General features: G+C 36.4%; 3 protein-coding genes across 3 annotated transcripts; 2 read left to right on the top strand and 1 right to left on the bottom strand.

Annotated features, from left to right (window-relative positions):
• The first annotated feature begins 2,014 nt into the window (after window positions 1-2,014).
• Window positions 2,015-3,751, top strand: LOC131655801 (mitotic spindle checkpoint protein MAD2). The gene is made up of 6 exons (XM_058925609.1): window positions 2,015-2,296; window positions 2,426-2,441; window positions 2,539-2,669; window positions 2,829-3,053; window positions 3,160-3,281; window positions 3,379-3,751. Exons 1-6 carry the CDS (start codon window positions 2,224-2,226, stop codon window positions 3,433-3,435), a joined length of 624 nt encoding a protein of 207 aa, XP_058781592.1. The 5' UTR covers window positions 2,015-2,223; the 3' UTR covers window positions 3,436-3,751.
• Window positions 3,752-7,544: 3,793 nt separating this feature from the next.
• LOC131658101 (uncharacterized mitochondrial protein AtMg00820-like) lies at window positions 7,545-8,069 on the top strand. Its single transcript, XM_058927435.1, has 2 exons — window positions 7,545-7,862; window positions 7,950-8,069. The coding sequence occupies exons 1-2, from the start codon at window positions 7,545-7,547 to the stop codon at window positions 8,067-8,069; spliced, it is 438 nt and encodes a 145-aa protein (XP_058783418.1).
• A 4,581-nt stretch (window positions 8,070-12,650) lies between these two features.
• LOC131661507 (trihelix transcription factor GT-4-like) lies at window positions 12,651-18,865 on the bottom strand. The gene is made up of 5 exons (XM_058931072.1): window positions 18,134-18,865; window positions 16,524-16,562; window positions 13,958-14,086; window positions 13,645-13,869; window positions 12,651-13,460 (listed from the first exon to the last, which is right to left on the bottom strand). The coding sequence occupies exons 1-5, from the start codon at window positions 18,684-18,686 to the stop codon at window positions 13,249-13,251; spliced, it is 1,158 nt and encodes a 385-aa protein (XP_058787055.1). The 5' UTR covers window positions 18,687-18,865; the 3' UTR covers window positions 12,651-13,248.
• Window positions 18,866-20,557: the final 1,692 nt, after the last annotated feature.

The following is a 20,557-nucleotide window of genomic DNA, read 5'->3' as shown; positions in this document are numbered from 1 at the left end:
ACAGCATTTCCCAGACATTATTGGCTGGGGAGAGGTAGAGGAGTACACAGAGGTCATGCCGCGTGCCAGTGCTTTCACCCCCCGTAGAGGGGACCAGGTGTCAGATCCCTATAGGAGCGGTCTTGACCGCATGGCCGTGGAGGACATCAGATATTGCTGTTATGATGAGCATCGGGAGACAGTTCCGTTTGACCAGATAACTCTGTATTTTGGATGGTTGACCGCCAGCTCGACCAATATTGTAAGCTATCTTTCGGAGCGCGTCATGCGTCAGTTTGGATATGAGCAGACGTTACCCCGTGATCCTACTGTCTCAGCTCCTATCGCCGTGACCCGCATGCAGTTAGAGGAGGTCTTTGTAGACTAGGAGCATCACCTGGTCCCTGAGGAGGCACAAGCGACGAGATCAGAGCACGACTGAAGCTGTGTCGAGGGGTACATCACTTGGTACTACATAGTCTCACACCCATACATGCTTCCAGCTGCAGAGGGAGGTCTGCCCAGACCAGCCCACAAGGAGGTTCTCCGTACGCATCAGGCTCAGTTGGACCACACTCAGGATCTTCTATCTTTGTGTCGTCAGATAGCTGACATGGGCATCAGAGCCATTGCAGAGGGTTTATTCTCTTAGGGGACTGCTTCTAGGCGTGTGCTGGATGATATGATCAGGCTGGCAGAGAGTGCATTTATATACCGTCGATATCGTGTCAGGACCCATGGGACACTTGATGCTAGGGGTAGAGCCAACAGAGATCTTGGTGGACTCGGAGTGGATGGTACGTAGGATGACACCCGGCATACTCAGTAGTTATATTAGATGATGTATTTATATATTTTTTTATGTATTTGATGATGTACTCGATATTTTGACTTTCATTATTTATATTAGATGTTATCTTTTATTAGAATTTAGTGGTGTATATTTATGAACAATAAAGCAACAAGAAAACATTGGGTGATCTACAATACATTCAAAAAAATTTAAAAAATAGCAGACTGTTCCGTAAATGGATCTACGGAAGTACCTTTGTTCCAAAAACATTGGATGCTTCCGTAGATGCATCTACGGAAGTATTGCTAAACTGAATATAAGGTGAAATTAACTGTGTTTTATACGCTTTTGTAGATGCATCTACAGAAGGAATCAATTTTTAAAAAAAATATGGAGTGCTTCCGGATTAGGGGTGGGAATAGGCCAGGCCGGCCTACAGGGGCCTACGGCCTAGCCTACATAGGCCTAGGCCAGGCCAAGCCTATTTAATAAAGAGACCAGGCTTAGGCTTTTTTAAAAAGCCTACTTTATTAAATAGGCCAGGCTTAGGCTATTATAAAAGCCTATGAAGCCTTATAGGCCGACCTATATTTTTATATATATTAGAAATATATTAAATAAGTTGGTTCATGTATGTATATATATTAAAAAAAACTAAATAGGCTACCATATATATATATATATATATATATATATAAATAACAAATGCTAAATAGGTTCACTTATATATGACCTACAAGACTTCTTAAGTTATATAGATTAATTGAAAACTTTAATGAGAGACAGACTTTTTAAATAGGCTTTCAGGCCAGGCCAGGCTTTTAAAAAGGCCAGGCCAGGCCAGAAAACTGAGCCTATGATAGGCCGTAGGCCAGGCTTAGGCCTTTTAAGTTTATCGTAGGCCAGGCTCAGGCCTTCTAAAGCCTAGCCTAGCCTAGCCTATTTCCACCCCTATTTCGGATGTGCATCTACGGAAGTTGAGGGTAAAATTGGAATTTTGCATGGTGGGTAAGATAACCATGGGGTGGATTGAGAAATAGTCATACTATATTCCCCAAAAAAATTCATTAAAAAATCCACATAAACACGTGTCCACAAGGAATCGCACGTGCACATGCACTCAAGTCTCAAGCTTACAGTCAATCGCAAAAAGGCGATTCCGAATCCTGACCGTTAAATAAGCAAATTCAAAATAATAACAAACTAAAAAAACCCAAAATCCTAATGAAAATCCCAAAAAAAAAAAAAACAGAAATAGCCGTTAGAGTTCTTCCCCTACAAGTTTCTTTCCATTCCACTCCAATCTCTAATATATTATCCTTTTTTTTCCCAAACCAGTTCAGACTTCTCACTCTTCTACTCGATCATCGCAATCCCTAAATCGAATCTCGTCAACGTATTCGTTTTTCGTTAAAAATCGCTAATCACACTCTAATTTCTCAAACCCTACCATGGCCGCTAAAACAGTCACCAAAGACATAATCACTCTCCGTGGTTCTGCAGCCATCGTTAGCGAGTTCTTCGGTATTACTCCATTTTTCTCCAATTTCTTTCATTTCTATATTTTTTTGTATTTTCCATTATTTATCACTGATTTTACTTTTTTTCTTCTAATTTTTTTTTTTTTTTTTTTTTGCTATTTTCAATCATCAGGATATGCTGCTAACAGGTTTGTTTGGTCCTCTTTATCATGCATTCCTGCCATGTGATTTGAAATTTTGTGATGTTGTTGATTAACGTGTTTTTGATTTTACTGTGAACTTCAGTATCCTTTACAATCGAGGTGTTTATCCAGAAGAAACGTTTGTGAAGGTGAAAAAATATGGCCTTCCGATGTTGCTTACCGAAGATGAGGGTGTTAAATCTTTTATAACTAATTTAACTGCTCAGCTTTCTGGTAACCAAGAACCCTAATTTGTTCAATTCAGTACAAAAATTGAAATTTTATGCTTTTTTGTATTTTCAATATCTATTCAAATTTTAGAGTTAGTGGTTTTTTTATGATGTTGTTATGGATTGTTGCTGATGGTTGAACTGTTTGAATTTTGAATCAAAGAATGGCTTGAAGCTGGCAAGTTACAGAGGATTGTGCTTGTTATAATGAGCAAGGCTACTGGTGAAGTTCTTGAAAGGTGGAACTTCAGCATTGAGACAGATAACGAAGTTGTTGAGAAGGGCGTGTCGAGGGAGAAGAGTGACAAGGAAATCATGAGAGAGATACAGGCCATTATGAGGCAGATTGCTTCTAGTATCACCTATTTGCCATGCCTGGATGAACCTTGTAAGCTGCACCAATTATCGGGAGCAAGAGCTGTTCTTGATCCTCTTCATTATTGTATTGTTTATTATATATTGTCTTCTAATTGAGCTTGGCTATTTTGTTTCAGGTGTTTTTGATGTGCTAGCGTATACTGACACGGACGTGGCAGTTCCATTCACTTGGGTTGAGAGTGATCCAAAGCTGATTGAAAATCCGCAAATGGTGAAATTGCATTCATTTGATACTAAGGTGAGTTTTGGGTTTACCATTTTTGTTAATTATCTAGTGACAAGCTATATGCTTTGGTAAATTTGGCTATCAGTAACACTTGTTTTTGGTTATGCAGATTCACAAGGTTGACACACTTGTATCATACAAGAATGACGAATGGGATGAGCAGTAAAGCGAAGTGATATTGTCATGTTGTTCTGTTTGTGTGCTTTTTTCAAATGAAGTGATTTGTTGTTTCTATTGTGAATTTTCTATTCACATTGTTAGATATGTGTATGTGGGGATGTCAATATGTATTAATCGCGCGACTTTTGTATTGTTTGCCTTCTGGCACAGAGAATTGACATGTAATAGGGATGTCAAAAAAATTCCCTATTCTTATAACAATTATGGTTGGTTTGTACTCATAGTTGTAATCATTCCGAGTATGTATTTCAAATCTTTTTTCTTTTGCTATTGTTTAATTCTAGTGACTTATTCTCGAGAAATTTCCTAATCCTTGAACTCACCACTCGCGGTTATATTGAATTATCAAATGCCAGTAAATGTGATGGACATCATTCCAGTTTTAAAGATCATAAAAACAAAACCCTCAAGGTTTGCAATTGAAACACGAGTAAATATTTAATTTGGTCCTTAGAAACCGATATGAATTAGTGAATAGTGCCCCATTAGAGATCATAAAAAGCAAATCCTCAAGAGGCTTGCAATTGAAACATGAATTAGTGAATTAGTTTGAGTGAAAGCTTTAAAAAGTGATCATAAAAAGTAAATCATTTTAGGCTTAGCAATTGAAACAAGAATAGATATTTAATTTTGTTACTAAGCATCTATTAGGTTTAATTGAGGAAAGGAGGTTTAATTGAGGAAAAGAGAAGAGATAATTTTTTATCAAAAGTGAGGAGAGAGAGCTATTTTTTTAATAAAAAAAATTTATTGAATAAAAAAAAGATAAGGTCACGTAAAATCTAACTCATCAAACAACTATAAAAAGTGATAGTTAGACATATTAAATCATTAACCATTTCTTTCCTCTTTTAGATACTTTTATGTTTTTTCTTGTTTTCCTTTTTTGGACTTTGATTTGTTACTGGACCTAATTAGATTTGCATGGTTGAGGCGCATTCTTATTCTATAAAAAAAGGTCCTCACGTTGTATATTGTAAGTTGATTTACACTATAATCGATCAATTTTTATTTCGGCCCATTTCTATTTATGGCCTGTAATATAGTATCAAGAGACGCTAAATCTATTCTTTCAAATCTTTTCATCCATTCCGCTTTCCCGCCCATCATCTTCTTCCCTGAGCATTTTCCTTCCTTTCACTGCAAATTCATCACCTTCGCATAATCATCCCACTGTCATCCATGGCATCTGATCAATCCGACACCGAAAACTCTCCCAAGAAAGACCCACCCAAATCACCATTCACCACTGATCCTACCTTAAATCCAAGAATCTTTTTCTATGTCCATCCCGGGAAAAATATCGGTGCCATCCTCGTCGCACCACCATTGGACGACAACAATTATCACAATTGGAGCAAATAATGCGACGCGTCCTCACCTCCAAGAACAAGATTGGATTCATCAACGGTTCTTTACAACGAACTTTTGCTACAGATCTGAATTTTGATGTCTAGGAACGTGCGAACACCGTGGTGATTTCACGGATCAATCGCACTTTATCGCCACATGTTGCGCAGAATACCATATGCTTTAATTCTGCGTTTAATCTTTGGACAGATCTTCAAGAAAGATTTACAAAGGGAAACCATTTATGTTTTTCGGATCTCCTCCGTAATCTTCACTCCATCAAACAAGGTGATAGATCTTTATCCCAATACTTCACTGACACCAAGATTCTCTGGGATGAACTTGAAGATCGTCAACCAACACCTATTTGTTGCTGCACAATCCCCTGCACCTACGATTTATCTAAAGTTGTGCGTCAATATAAACAGATGGAGTATGTTACTTATTTTCTCAAAGGTTTGAATGATATGTATCATAACATCTGAACCCATATATTGTTGCTCGATCCCATTCCTATCATTAGTCGAGTTTACTCCATGATTGCTCAACAAGAAGTCACCATAACCACACCTGTTATCCTTTATGCCAACAATAATCCTTATAACAATCGTGGCAAAGGACGTGGCAATCCTAAGAGCTCCATAGTCTTCACAAATTGTCATAAAAAAATCACACCGTGGAAATATGTATTTCAAGCATGGATTTCCCCCAGGTTATCGCAACAAAAACCCTAAAACGACCTCTGAATCCAAGCCCCGTCAACAATCAGAGAAGGATGGCATAATTTCAAAATAAAACTACCAACATCTGCTTCAACTTCTGCAAAAATCTAAGAAGGACAACAATTACACAAAGACTAACTCAACGACAACAAAGGATCCTCACATAATCTCAAATATGGTCAAAACAGGTAGTGATCTTAACTCTCCCACCATGTGGATTCTTGACTCCGGCGCTTTTGACCATGTTTGTCCTCACATTCAATGTTTTCATAGCATTCACATTATTCCCCCTATCAATATCTTTCTCCTTAATGGAAAATCCATAACTGCTAATTTCTCTAGCACTATAGTTCTTGATAAATTTATTAAACTTCACAATGTCTTCTACATTCCTGAGTTTGCTTTCAGCCTTATATCCATATCAAAATTGTGCAACAACTCTAACTTTAGCATTTCCTTTTCACACAACTCCTGTTTTATACAAGATGTGTCTACCAAGAATAGGATTTGACACGTGATCCCTCATAAAAACCTCTATATTTTTCAACAAGAAGCTACGCATCAACCTGCCTGTAATAACAATACCGATACTCCGTGTAATTCTGTTAGTTTACATACCTCTAGTTCCCACACCCCTTTAGACCTATGGCATCATCGATTGGGCCATCCTTCTAATGATGTTCTCAAACAAATGTCTCAAAAAATTTCTGTTATAAAATTTAATAAAAATTTTGCTTGCCATGTTTGTCACTTAGCTAAACAATGCAGACTCCCCTTCCTTATTAATCAATCTACTACTTCTCATTGTTTTGAATTTGTACATATGGGTATATGGGGGCCTATCTCCACACATTCACTAGATGGTTTTCAATACTTTCTTACCATAGTTGATGACTACAATTGCTACATTTGGACTTTTTTGCTACATACTAAATCTGAAACAAGAACTCGTATAAAAAAATTTATAATTTATTGTCAAAATCAATTTGCTTGCAGCATTAAGACCATTAGAAGTGACAATAGTGTTGAATTCATTATGCCTGAATATTATGCTTCTTTCGGCATTTTGCAGCAAAGAAGCTGTATTGAGACACCTCAACAGAATTCAACTGTCGAAAGAAAGCATAGAACCTATTAAATGTTACTAGATCTTTACTTTTTCAAGCTAATTTGCCCAAATTTTTTTGTTCTTTTGATTTGTTCCATGCTACTTACATTATTAACAGGTTATGCAGACTTATTACTCACAACAAAACCCCTTTTGCTATGTTGTTCAAATAACCTCCATCATACACACACCTCAAAACCTTTGGATGCTTGAGCTATGCTTCCACCATAACTAGGGAGAGAGACAAATTAGATCCTAAAGCTACCAAGTGCATCTTCTTAGGATTTCCAAATGGCACAAAAGGACACCTCCTATTTGATCTCCACATTAGACAACTAATAATATCTCAAAATTGTTACTTCTATGAAACCATTTTCCCATACACCAATACTAATCCAATACAACATTTAGCAGAACACACTCCTGTCAATACCCAACAACCAGATAATGCTACCCAAGAACCCTGCATATTTGACTTCCTTATTGCCCTTGAGAAAGAACCCATTGACTCAACCAACACATTCTCATGCTACACTAGATCATGCTATCACTTCCACTCCTATTCACACAAGCCCTACTCATACCAGTCCTCAAGAGGCAGCACCCACACCTGACCATCTTCATACTCATCATGCCTAACACCCCGAGCCTATTACAACAACAAGTGTTGATACTTTACCCAACCCTACAAACCAACCCAACACCAGACTGTCTACCACGACCAAATCTACCCCTGCCTACCTAAAAGATTTTTTCTGTAATGCTTCTCACAGTTCCCCTATTTATGACATTTCTAAATATATTGCTTATAATCAAATTTCCCCTGCTTTCTTAACTTTTATTTTTACTATCACTACTAACAATGACCCTACAACTTACAAGATAGCTTATACTCATCCTTAATGGATCAAAGCCATGAATGATGAAATACAAGCTCTCACCAAAAACAATACATGGACATTCACATCTTTGCCACCACGTAAGAAAGCGATAGGTTGTAAATGGTTATACAAGACTAAGTTTAATTCAGATGGCTCTATTGAAAGACACAATGTCAGGTTAGTTGCTCAAGGATTTACACAAGTTGAAGGTATAAATTTTGTTGACGCTTATTCCCCTACTGCAAAATTAATCATTGTAAGATTACTTTTAGCTTTAGCTTCTTCCTTAAATCTTCATCTTTTCCAGCTTGATGTACATAACGCATTCCTCCATGGGGATTTGGATGAAGAGGTATATATGTCATTACCCAAAGTCATAAATCCCTCTTATCCAAACCAAGTGTGTAAGTGATCAAAATCAATTTATGGATTAAAACAGTATAGAAGGCAATGGTTGGGAATACTTTCTAAAGTTCTTTTATCAAATAACTTCAAACAATGTGCTACTGATCACTCGTTATTCATCCATAAATCCAATGAAATTTCACAACCTTATTGATTTATGTTGATGATATTATCCTTGTATGTAACAATATGAACATCATCAATAAAATTTAAACCACCTTACACAACAAATTTCACATCAAAGAACTTGGCACCCTGAAGTACTTTCTTATTCTGGAAATTGCTCAAAGCTCATTAGGTATCAACATATGTCAAAGAAAATACACATTGGGCTTCCTCTTAACAGCAGGATTGCTAGGTTGCAAACCTGCCTCAACACCAATGACAAGAGATACAAAACTAAAAACAAATGAAGGCATACCTTTACAAAATCCCACTTCCTACATATTCCTTGTGGGCCAGCTCATTTACTTGCTTAACACCAAGTTCGACATTTCGTACTCTATTCAACAACCCAGTCAACATATGATCCTTCCTACCGACATTCATTATAACTCTGCCCTCAGTGTTCTTCGATACCTTAAGAATAATCCTGCTTAAGGACTTTTCTTCCCAAGAAACTCACCTCTTCAACTCAAAGATTTATCTGATTCGGACTGGGCTACATGTCCAGACACCCGTAAATCCATCACCGGCTTTTGCATTTACCTTGGTCAATTGTTAATCTCTTAGAACTCGAAGAAGCAACCCACAGTCTCTCGCAGCTCCACTGAAGTAGAATATCATGTCATTGCCTCCAGTGTATGTGAAACCGCCTTCTCAACCAGTGTATGTGAAACCGCCTTCTTGGTAGACCTCTGATAATTTTCTTTACATGATCAGCTTTGGTGTATCCTTTGTTTAAAACTCTTAGACCAAGAGTTAAGGTCTGAAATCTTGAGAATATGGCTTAAATAGTCTCCTCCTCTTCCATCTTGAAGGCTTTATACTTCTGGATTAAGGCCAGAGCTTTTGTTTCTTTGACTTGAGCATTGCTTTCATGAGTCATCTTGAGTGACTCAAATATAGTATGTGTTGTATCTCTGTTGGTGATTTTCTCATATTCTGCCAGTGAGATAGCACTTAGTAAGATAGTTCTGGCTTTGTGATGACTTTTGAATTCCTTCTTTTGTTTATCAGTCACGTTCTTCCTTGCTATCTTTTCACCTGCGTCTTCTGGATGATTGTAACCATCTACCACAATATCCCATAGATCAGGATCTTGTCCTAGAAAGAAGCTTTCTATCCAATCTTTCCAATATTCAAAATTCTCTCCATCGAACACAGGAGGTTTTGTGTAGCCATTGTTGTTTAAATCATTCGTCATAGTGTTTTCCTTCTGGATCTTTTTCTGACACGGTTAAGTGTTTGCACCTAGAACCAGGCGCTCTGATGCCAATTGAAGGTTGAGAAAACACTTAGAAGGGGTGGGGGTTGAATAAGTGGTTCTTTAAAAACTTGATAAAGGAAAGATAGACAGAACACAGTTATTTTTATCCTGGTTCACCTTCTCAATAAGGCTGCCTCCAGTCCACCCTCAACAAGGTGATTTGCCTCTCAATAGAGGTTTTAATCCACTATAATCAGAACCTGATTACACTTGCACGACCAACTGTCGTGACTCATAATACAATGCACGAGCCAAACTGCTGGTGACTAACCACCCTGCACAAACCAACTGTTTGTGACTAACCAACTTCTAAGACTCAACTAGTTCTAGACTTCTTGAGACTTCTGACCCAACTGGTCTCTCAAGGACTTAGTTACCACGTAACTTCTGATGACAGTGTATAGTGTTGCTTCTAGAAAGCTATAATCACAATTGTGATATTTCACTAAGATTAAGTACAAAATGATGAACCCAAAATATGGATATGAGAGTTTTGCTTCAGAGAGTTTTTCTTCACACTTGATGATATTTCAGAGTTGCAGTATTCTTGTGTGTTCTTTCTTGTTTTCTTCTTTTTCACTCGTTGTCTTATAATTTCTTCAAACGATCATGAGTATATATAGCTTTAAAAAATTTTACCGTTATCTTCAACACTTGTATGCAGCATTAAATGGTTTGTGTGATGTCTTTGCTTTTGTTTTGTCCAAGGATTTGCATGTGGATAGCTTCTTCAATCAACCTTGGAAGTTTCGCTTTTGGAGTGTTGCATCCATTTTGCTAATGATTATGTCTTTAACGATTTTATTTTGAATCAATCTTCGTGATCTTCTGTTTCGGCTTGTATTTCAACTTCTGTTGTAAGAGTATTCCTTTGTAATCTTCTGTTGTAAGCGTATTCCTTTGTGATCTTCTGTTGTAAGCGTATTCCTTTGTGATTTGGTGCAGTATCAAAAGTTGCCTTGACTCCTTGAGTGTCTTTTCCATTTATCCAGCTTTATATTTATTCCAAGTTATGATTGTGCTGGTACATCTTCTGAAATCAACAATATAGAATTAGAGTACCATGTTTGCTTATACAAAATTTATTTGTTTGTTATCATCAAAACATTGAAATGTGATTAGAACTAAATTATGTTCTAACATGGGCGGCTCATTCAATTGCAAATGTCTTGACGTGGTCGGATCATTTTGTTCAAAGGATGCACGAATTCGAAAGATTGAACAACATTGAAAAGGAATCTAATGTTGGAAAGTTCAAGAGGGAACCACCAATAGATTTAGCCGGCGACACTTGTTTTGATTCGTTTTGAATTTTTGAAATGCAATATACTCGCTTTTTAACATTGCAATATACTCGCTTTTTAACATTGCAATATACTCACTTTCTATATTATTTTGTTTTGGTTTAAAAATGTAATAGCGAAAGTTTCGGATATGTATCTATGGAAGGTTCTTAAGTTTGCAATTCTAGGGAATGTTGCGTAGAGATATCTCTGAAACCAATAAATATGGGGTATTTCCGTGGATATGTATACAAAAAGAAGTGTGACAGAAAATGGTTGGTCCATATTCACTAGGTTTTTTATAAATTTGGAATTTCTTATGTTGTCTTTCACACAAACACAAAAATATCTCAATATGATATCAACATCCGTTGGTATGCCGCAAGTGTCTCCTACTATAATGGCAAAACACTGGGACGGACGTTCAAACTCAACGATTACACCTCACTCGACGATATCATTGATGAAATCCAATATCGCCTATCTTACGGAGACAAACGAAAGGTTGTGAAGTTCGAGTATCGTTCACCTTCAGTTGACAATGAAGGGAACATCGTTTACAACAACTTTGAGCTCAAGAACCGAGAGGATATTTTAGCGATGTGACGAACGTATTTTGATTTCGAAGTGAAAATCTCGCTCGAGTTGGTAGCAACGGTACGAAGAACGGTCGAGCAAATCTTAGAAATGTGCAAGATCCATCGGGCTATTGAAATGTAATATTTAATTTTCTATTGAAATCATTAATGTAATGCCGATTTTATTTTATGAATGTTGATTTTATTGTTGAAATATTGATTTTCTGATATTATGTTTCTGGATTTCTTCCGTAAATATGCATACGGACATATTCCGTAAATGTAGCTCAAAAAAAATTTGACGTTGAGTAAAAAAAAGGTGCGTCCGAAGATATATCTCCGAAAACAGAGGGATATTTTTAAAAGTGCACATGATACCTAAGAATCCCAAGAGTGGAGAAAGAAATTTCCTTTTTTTTTCTCACAAAAAGAACATACAAGTCTTAAGTCACATTTTTATTGGCGCAAAAACAAACAGCATAGTATATGTATTTCTTTCTCTTAAAAAGAAGCGAGATATAGTAGCAAAAGCATATATGATAAAAAGCATATTTTAGATCTATTTCTATCTTATTCTGAGTTCTCATCTTCCAGCTATAATCTAGTTTTTGTTGTTTTGTTATTTTCAGCATCAAAAGCATATATGATAAAAAGGCATATTTTTGATCTATTTCTATCTTATTCTGAGTTCTCATCTTCCAGCTATAATCTAGTTTTTGGTTTGTTATTTTCAGTATCGGAGAAGGACTTTTATCCGGGAAAATTTGCGGACATAGGATGGATAGGAGCAGTGATCCTTTCCATCAAAGAGAATAGGTTGGACCGAGTTAGACTTTATCAAGCCTGAGTCTGACCTGTCAAAAATATTTTTAGGCTTAAGTCTGACCTTTTCAAAAGTGTGTTTGCCCTAAGAGCCTACATAAAAGCTTATTTTATTTGAGCATTTGTAAATAAGAAACTTAACTAATGTTTAAATAGACTAACAAGTTAAAAGATCAATAGGACTAAATGTTTATTTGCATTGACTAATTCAAGTTTACCTATTAACATAAATTTTTTGATACTATGTGTTTGAGAGAACTTAAGAAAACAACTTATCGCATTGTTTATAAAGTTTTTGTAGTTAATTTTCATCCATTCATCAAAATGACTAAGCTTGATTATCGTATTTTAATTCAAAATATGAATATAATATTATAATAATAATTAAATTATTCATATATATTTAAATAGATCAGCCTACTAGGCTTAAAAGACTTTTTGTATGGCTTGTGACCTAACTTTTTAAACTAAATAGAATTTTTAAAAAGCCTAAGCCTTTTCTATTTGAAAAAAAAGGTCTGACCTAGTCTGAACTCCCACCCTGCTCTCCATTTCCTAAAAAAAGATCCATCTCTTTCTTGATGTGGATTTCACTTGTAACTGAGTGACACATTTACAACTTCCATTAGTCCGATTACAAAGTTGAAACAAATCAATGATCGAAATTTATTATTGCAACAAAACTTTACTGCAAAGAATTTGGATCCTATCACATCTTGCCTCCAATGCAAGTTTTCCGAATAGAATTTTTAGCACTATGATCCTCTGATTAAAATTTACGTTGGTGAAGGTTCAGACGGTTCTAGCTTTACCAACATTAAATTAGTTCGGGTTGAATTGATCCCGATCACTTAAGGCAAGGTATCGAATTCGAACTTTGTAGATTTAGAAAGTGCTTGAAATATGAGATTCCATTAAAGGTGTGGCCAGTCACATTTTTTTAACGAATATTAGTCCGCAAAATCAATAGAGAACTTGCATAGAAGTAAAACAGCTGTATTTTTTTCTCACTGACAATCCATATTTACAGAGGGCATTGGGATTCTTTCATTCTCCTATTATAATAGTATATGATTATAAACAGCTTTATCAAACTAAATAAATACAGCTTCAGGTTAGTGCTGCACATATATATAGTCAGAGATCAAAACAGTTCCCTCCAATTCTCTAGGACATTTAATATGCAAATAGCTGAAGATTAATCATACCATGCACCTGCCCTCAACTCACCCCTCGGTATATGGCACCAGGTCGAAGATCATCCATATTGTCAATATTTCTATAACCATCAAATTCTCGAAGGCATGTCCAAGCACGGCGTGCCAGAAAATCACGGTAATCATCTTCTGTATAAAATATCTTCTCTTCAGTATGCACAGTATGCACAGGGATATGGTCAGACTCATCATATAGGCATACTTTAATGGCCATTCCTGCAATGATAATTTAGTGCTATGTTAACAATAACTGTGCACATACTCAATATGTTTGGGGGAAATACAGTTTATCCCCTTAAACAAGTGGACTTCAAAATAATACTAAAGCTCCTAGGCCACAAAAATTAAATAAAACCATTTAACTTGCCCGAGCTAGCTAAGAGAATAAACTGAGACTAACCTTCATCAAGATGAAGAGTGTAATTTCCTATAGGCATGTCCCGGTCAATACTTCTGATAATCTGTTCCTCATCCTCCAACCAAAATGCACGTTTAGTTCTCAACCTAAAAGCAGCCCTAATTGCCTCCTTGATGGCTTCTGGAGTGCCATCAATACCTATTCGTCTTGTATAATCGCCCCATTTGACTGATATAACCCTTCCACAACAAGACTGACTTTCCCCACCTGCCATAATAAGAAGAATCAATAACAGAAATAAGAAAGCAATTAACCTAAAGAAAATAATGACAAACTAGTCCCTTGCATAGCTTACCATTTCCAGGAGTTTCTCTCCAATTCCAAGGAGGGACTCCACTTGCTGCAACATCAGCTGCAGCAATGGCAAGAGGGTGTCCATCATGATCCAAACTTCTTTCAAGATTGAGTGTTGGTCTCCCAGAAGCTAATAGCCAAGTATTCAAGAACGATGAGAAACGTAAAGGGACAACTATTACTTTGGAGAGAATGAATGCATGAACATCTAAATGATATCGCCCACATATATCTAAATCCTTTTAAATACAACCCCTTTCCTGAATTGGTGAATTCATTTTTCGTTTCCAAAATGATAAAAAAAAAAAAAAAAAAACTATTAAATACTGGTTTTGACCATTAAAATGCAGCAAAGAAAAAATACATTTGAATTTATAAAACTAGTCAATGGTAAGAAATATAAAGGGGTATGAATACTTCCTCCCACTATATGAACAATACTTACCTTATGAGTAACTACAACTGGGCTTTTTAATTGAGAGAAACTGATGAATGACATGCAAGTTTCTGAAGCATGGGTACCTCTAAAATGGTGACGTACCGGTACCGGGTACGCACCCGTAACGGGTATACGTACCGTACTCGTGGTACTTCATTTTTTCTCATTATTCAATTTTGAGTGAAATTTGTAGTTTTCTCAAATATCAATATACTATATTGATGTATTTTAATTTCTTTATTATTATATCTTAACATTATTTTTTATTTTTTATAGCTTTTAAAGTAATATTTTGTCATGATTCCTAATAATTTTGTTATCTATTCATATATTTTATAGAAAACTCTTATTTTTAATTAACGTACCCGTACCTTGATTTTTTTTAAAATGCCGTATCTCATACCGGTACCAGTACCCGCACCGGGTACCTATGCATCATAGTATGCAACAAGTAGCAACAAAACTTTTTCCACTATTTGAAGTAATAACTACCATTAATAGAGAAGTACATGTACTGCTGCTAACTAGAGATACTGTGCACTCTCCTTATGGTATATCTCCTTGTGTACCTAAGCCCTAACATCTGGGAAACTAACAACAACAACAACAACAAAGTCTTATCCCACTAAGTGGGTCGGTTACATGGATCAACTTGCACCATAATGTTCTATCCAAGACCATGCTTCTATCCAAATCGTTAACCTCGTTATCTTTATTAATAACTTCTCTTATGGTCTTTCTAGGTCTTCCTCTCCCCCTAATTGTTTGACTTCTCTCCATCTGATCTACTCTCATTACCACAGAATCTATAGGTCTTCTCTTTACATGCTCAAACCACATAAATTTATTTTCCATCATCTTCTCTACTATAGGTGTTATCCCGATACTCTCTTTAATATTTTCATTTCTAATCTTATTTTGTTTAGTCTTACCATACATCCAATGCAACATCCTCATCTCTGCTACACTGTCTTTATTCTCGTATTGATTCTTAACCGCCTAACATTTTGTCATGTACAACATCGCAAGTCTTACCGCAGTTCAATAAAATTTCCCCTTCAACTTGAGTGGTTCCTTTGCATCACATAGAACCCCTGAAACCCTTATTTGTTTCAACCACCCAGCTTGAATTCAATGATTTACATCCTCTTCTATTTCTCTATCATTTTGTATTACGGACCCAAGATATTCAAACCGTGTGACTTGGGGGCTGATATGGTTTCCAACTATTACCTCTATGGACTTACATTCCATATACTTCGACTTACTTCTACTTAAGCGAAAACCATGTGTTTCTAAAGCTTGTCTCCAAGTCACCAACCTCTCATTCAAATCCTCCTTTGACTCTCTAAATAGGACAATATCATCTGTAAAAAGTATGCATCTCGGTGCTAGCTCTTGGATGTGTTCCGTGATTACATCCACAATTAAGGTAAAACAAAATAGGAGCTTAGGGTTGAACATTAATGCAAACCTATTGTTCAGGGAAACTAGTTAACTAGTTAACTGAAAAGTTAGTTAGAATAGTTACTTGATATCTTGTTAGAAATAGACCACTGATTTAAGGTTGGTTACTTGATATCTTGTTAGAAATAGACAGCTGATAGACTATTCTATCTGACTTTTCAGTTAGTTAGTTTCCTAGATTTTAGGTGTTAAATACACGAGGATGTATGGGATAGGGAGACTGCACAACAAGCTTTAGAGAGCAGCAGGAGATGTATCCTCTAATAACCGGCCACTCATGAACCGAGTGAATTCCTAATAAAATACAATAACCAGAACATTCCTATAGAGCACAGCATTTGAATTCTCACGTCAATAGACTCTCCAAAGTAACATTTCAATATTTGCCCCACTCATTTTATAAGAAAAATAGTATAGAAAAATAGTATATAGAAATGTTAACAGATTTTAATACACACTAGTTCAATACAGCAGATTTTAATATACACTAGTTGTTATGATTTGCCAGTACAGCAGTCTAGAACTAGAATCAAACCAAATTGCCACAAGGCATCAAAATCCTACATGATTCATGAGCTGCGGAATATGAAATAATCATAGGAAACAACATGAGTGAACAATAATAGGGTAGAAAATAAAAATGCTGACTTCAAAGACATACCTTCGACTGGCCCAAAAGAAATGTTGGCATCATCAATACCTATAGTATACAGTAACATAATGAGTCAAATAACTGTTCTTAAAGTCAAACTGAGAGAAATTGTAACTGGACAAACATCCAAATGTCATGACTCAGTAATGACAACCAGAGAAAAACAACCATGGATTCACTTGGGTTGGGTGTGATTATTCAATAAGATAGGAGTTAAGTCCCTTGAGAATTTCCAAATTGCAGTGATTTATACTCATATATCAAAAATCATAAGCATAGGGAAGAATAACACAGCTATAAAGCCTAATATCAATTGATATGGACCGAGGATCACTCATTAATTAAGAGTAGATAAACAAATATATAAATTTGATTTCCAAACAAACTTCATAAGATATACAGTTTTTTACTCCTTCAGATCAGCAATTTTAACCAAGATGCACAACTTTTGGGGCTGGATTTGTTGGACTTCGGAAAATGTTGTCGATTGGGCAATTAGTTATGAAAAGAATAGTTAGGTTTTAGCGGTTGGGCATTTTATCGTATTATATCCACTTCGCAACACAAGAAGCCAAACCTAATATTCCAAGCCATAATGTTTCAAAAAGATACCAAATAAGCCCTTCTTTTTGGACCAAATCTGTTATAATTGGTAGACTGCCGACTATTTTGGTTTAAGTAATGCTACATACACAACTTCTTTACATGAACTGTCTATGAATCTGTGCCAGAAGTCAAGTGTTTTAATTAACCTGTCAGATTTAAGTTTGATGCCCTCGCAATTCAAAAGCTTTTACACACTATCGCTAAACATGCATTTTGCAAAATAGTATGAGTACTACTATTATCACATTGTTTAAGAGTATGTCTGTAAATTTGCCAGTACAAAATTCAAAAAGGCTGCACGTTGGTCCCAAACTCACCAGTACAAAATTCATAAAGGCGACACATTGATCCCAAAGTGCATACAAATCACTTTAGTCCCTAAAAACCCTATGTACCGACCATATCAGTCCTTAACAGATCCGACGTGAGGAACTAACATGACCTACATTCAGAGATTTTAGGGACTGGAATAAATTTCTACATTCTAAAATATTCACTTCTAGCCTGTTTGTAAAAATTTTCTTAAAAGTTCCACATCGACAATATATGGCACGAACATGTGTTTATAAATGGAGTCAATCCTCAACCAGAACTCTTAACATAGTATCAAGAGCTTGTTTTAAAATCCGGTGGGTCACTTGTTACTTTTCAGCATCCTTCCACTAGAACATTAAACAAACTGGCCGCCGACTTCAATACAGACAAGATGCCATATTGCCATACCAGTAAGCACACTTGTCTGCCACCAATTTTGGGTACAAACTTGGGGTTCACTCCATTTCTTAAAAATGCTCAACTATAAGATTGACTGACATAATATCTATCTAAAAAAAGTTAGATCAACAGTATAAAAAAACTTTATGAAACAGTGCATCAAAATTAAACCACAACAAATTGTACCCAAATAGGCATGATTGCATATGAATCAAAAACATATCCAATTATCCAAATATAGCATCAAATCAAAAATCATCACTACAACATCCAATTGAAGAAAGTCATAATCAATTTACCTTTATCAGAAAACTGCATGTAAGAAGCTTCAACTTTAGAACTAGGCGTAGGACTCTTATACTGAGTACACTTATTCCTATCTCTCAAGATCTCATCAATCTCCTTATAACACGACATTTTCCCAGACCCACTCCCCCCTCTATCATGATGCTTAGCTTTCTTAAACTCCTTCAAGAGATTCCTCCATTTATCGGTACACATAGTCGGCGACCGATCGAAACCCTTTTCCCTCATTTTCGCCGAAATCTGTTCCCAAAGATGCTTATTCGACTTCGAAGTGTTGAAAAGCGAATCCATCTCGCGTCGTAGACCAATGAGACTCCGCGTCTCGTCTTGTACCCAAGTCTCGGCCCGTTTCTTGGGGGCTTTGATCTCCATCTCCGGGTCCTCGCCGCTGCTCTCCGCGCCGAGGATCATTTGCGGCGGTTGTTGTTGTTGGAGGTGGAGCTGCGGCGGTTGGAGATCGGTGGTGGTTACTACTTCCATCATCATGTCGCGTGATTCTTCCTTGTAGAAATCGATTGGACGAGGCTTTTCGGATGATAGATACATTGCTTGGGAAATGGTTGAAGAATTGTTGAATTTGTAGTGAAAGATTTTAGCTAGGTGAAAAATTGAAGTAGCGAAGAAAAAAGTTGAAGAAGGTGGGTTTTGGGGTTAGTGTCAGCGTGAAGTAAAAGCTTTTGCTTGATGTGTCAAGGAGGATGGGGTTGAGGTGGACATGTCTGTCTCATTGTCTCTTTATATTGAAAAATTATATCCAATATTATATTACTTGTCATCTATAATATAGAAAAAGAAGTTCTTGTAAAAAAGTTTAATTTATTTTTTTTCTTTAATTTAATTTAAGATTCTACTTTTTTTAAATTTCTTTAAAATAGTTTAGTTAGTTAATTTGGTCATTTTTGTTGAATTTCATTAAAAAAAAAAGTGAAATTATAAGGCATTAAGAAAGAATGGCCAAGGGGAGGAAACGAGGAAGAGCGAGGAAAATCAATTGTACGTCTTTGTTAGTGGTTATTACGCAAGTACCCCCGTCTAATTCGCTGGTGGTTGGCGGTAGTAGAGATGAGGGTATGGATCGAACTGTGTTAAGTGATGGGAATTTAGACCTAAACCGTATTGAGGCGTCGATGACTCTGACCGAGGTGGGTCTGACAATTTATGGGGCCCCAATTGAGAAATCCATTTCACCTTCTAGCAGTGTTGTTAATGGGTGTAAAGGGAGCAAATTAATCGATTGAATTCAGTGAGGCGGATGATTTGGCCTAAACAAAGGGATGCATCGTTTGTTGATATTATAAAGGGAAATCGACTATCTAGTAATAGTATGAAGTTGGAGTATGAAGTCTTAATTGTGAATGATGGTATACCTTGTGTTTGCTTCTCTGAGGATGAGGTTTAAAAATGGAAGTATTCACTTGTGTTGTATGTTATTGGTGTTGAACATACTCTCAGTTATATGGAGAATTTTGTTAATAAGACTTGGGTGGGGATAACTTCGCCAGTTATGCATCAACATGATGAGGGTGTCTTCATTGCTATGTTTGGATGTGTTGTAGATTGAGAGTTTGTGCTTGCTGATGGCCCTTACACCATTAAAAATCAACCTGTTGTGATGAAAATATGGGAAAAGGGTTTTGAGTTTACAAAGGAGAACCTATATACTCTGCCTATCTGAATAAAATTCCCAAAACTTTTGATGTAGTATTGAGGGATAAAAAGTTTGGGAAGGCTAGCGAGGTGTAGCTTGCAAACTGATACATATCGAAGAATGCACGGTTAAGCAATCTCGAATCGCTTATGGGCTTATACTAGTAGAAATGGATGTAAGCCAACCACTGGTGGATAAATTTTGCATTAAGAGTCCCTCTGGAGTCGGGTCTGATAAACCAATTGAGTATGAATTGACTCCCTTGAATTGTCAAAAGTGCTTGGTTATAGGGCTTGATTGTGGTGCTGCTACACAAAAGGTACCTATTTGACAGCCTAGGCAACAGAGGCTGCCTAAACAACATATTTGGCGTCAGTTTCAGAAACCAACAAAGCAGGTAGATGTTGCTCGGCAGGATACTATTATGGATCCTAAAGAGCCTAGTATTGTGCAGGACACTCCATGGACTATGGTTAGGACTGGATGTAAGGATGTTTGGAAGGAGCAGCCTGCTGGTGTTGAACAACATAATGGATTTATATCGTTACAGGAAAATGTCACAATAGTTGGTTCTTTTAGTAGTAAGAAATATAGTCGGAAGGATATTCCCTCAACTTCGTACCTTTGCAATGAATATTTTGAGGTGGAATGCTTGGGGTTTAAATAAGTCCACTCGACAACGAGAAGTAGTTAAGTTTTTAGAGGTGAACAAGTTTTAGGAAACATGGGAAGTTTGTGGACAATTATGATTATGCTATTAATGGCAGAA

This window comes from Vicia villosa, linkage group LG3 (assembly GCF_029867415.1).
Source record: "Vicia villosa cultivar HV-30 ecotype Madison, WI linkage group LG3, Vvil1.0, whole genome shotgun sequence".
NCBI classification, from domain to species: Eukaryota; Viridiplantae; Streptophyta; class Magnoliopsida; order Fabales; family Fabaceae; genus Vicia; species Vicia villosa.
Note: the sequence above shows the minus strand (reverse complement) of the source record. Positions and strands in the feature narration are given on the sequence as shown.

Bases quoted from the DNA above. Each gene is read 5' to 3' on its own strand.
- LOC131655801 (XM_058925609.1), top strand. From the start codon at position 2,224: ATGGCCGCTAAAACAGTCACCAAAGACATAATCACTCTCCGTGGTTCT. The intron at 2,670-2,828 runs GTAACCAAGAAC...TTTGAATCAAAG, and splicing joins TTTAACTGCTCAGCTTTCTG to AATGGCTTGAAGCTGGCAAG. The intron at 3,054-3,159 runs GTAAGCTGCACC...ATTTTGTTTCAG, and splicing joins GCCATGCCTGGATGAACCTT to GTGTTTTTGATGTGCTAGCG.
- LOC131658101 (XM_058927435.1), top strand. From the start codon at position 7,545: ATGAATGATGAAATACAAGCTCTCACCAAAAACAATACATGGACATTC. The intron at 7,863-7,949 runs GTATATATGTCA...GGATTAAAACAG, and splicing joins ATGGGGATTTGGATGAAGAG to TATAGAAGGCAATGGTTGGG.
- LOC131661507 (XM_058931072.1), bottom strand. From the start codon at position 18,686: ATGTATCTATCATCCGAAAAGCCTCGTCCAATCGATTTCTACAAGGAA. The intron at 14,087-16,523 runs GTATGTCTTTGA...CTTGGCTATTAG, and splicing joins TTCTTTTGGGCCAGTCGAAG to CTTCTGGGAGACCAACACTC. The intron at 13,461-13,644 runs GTTAGTCTCAGT...TTATCATTGCAG, and splicing joins CACTCTTCATCTTGATGAAG to GAATGGCCATTAAAGTATGC.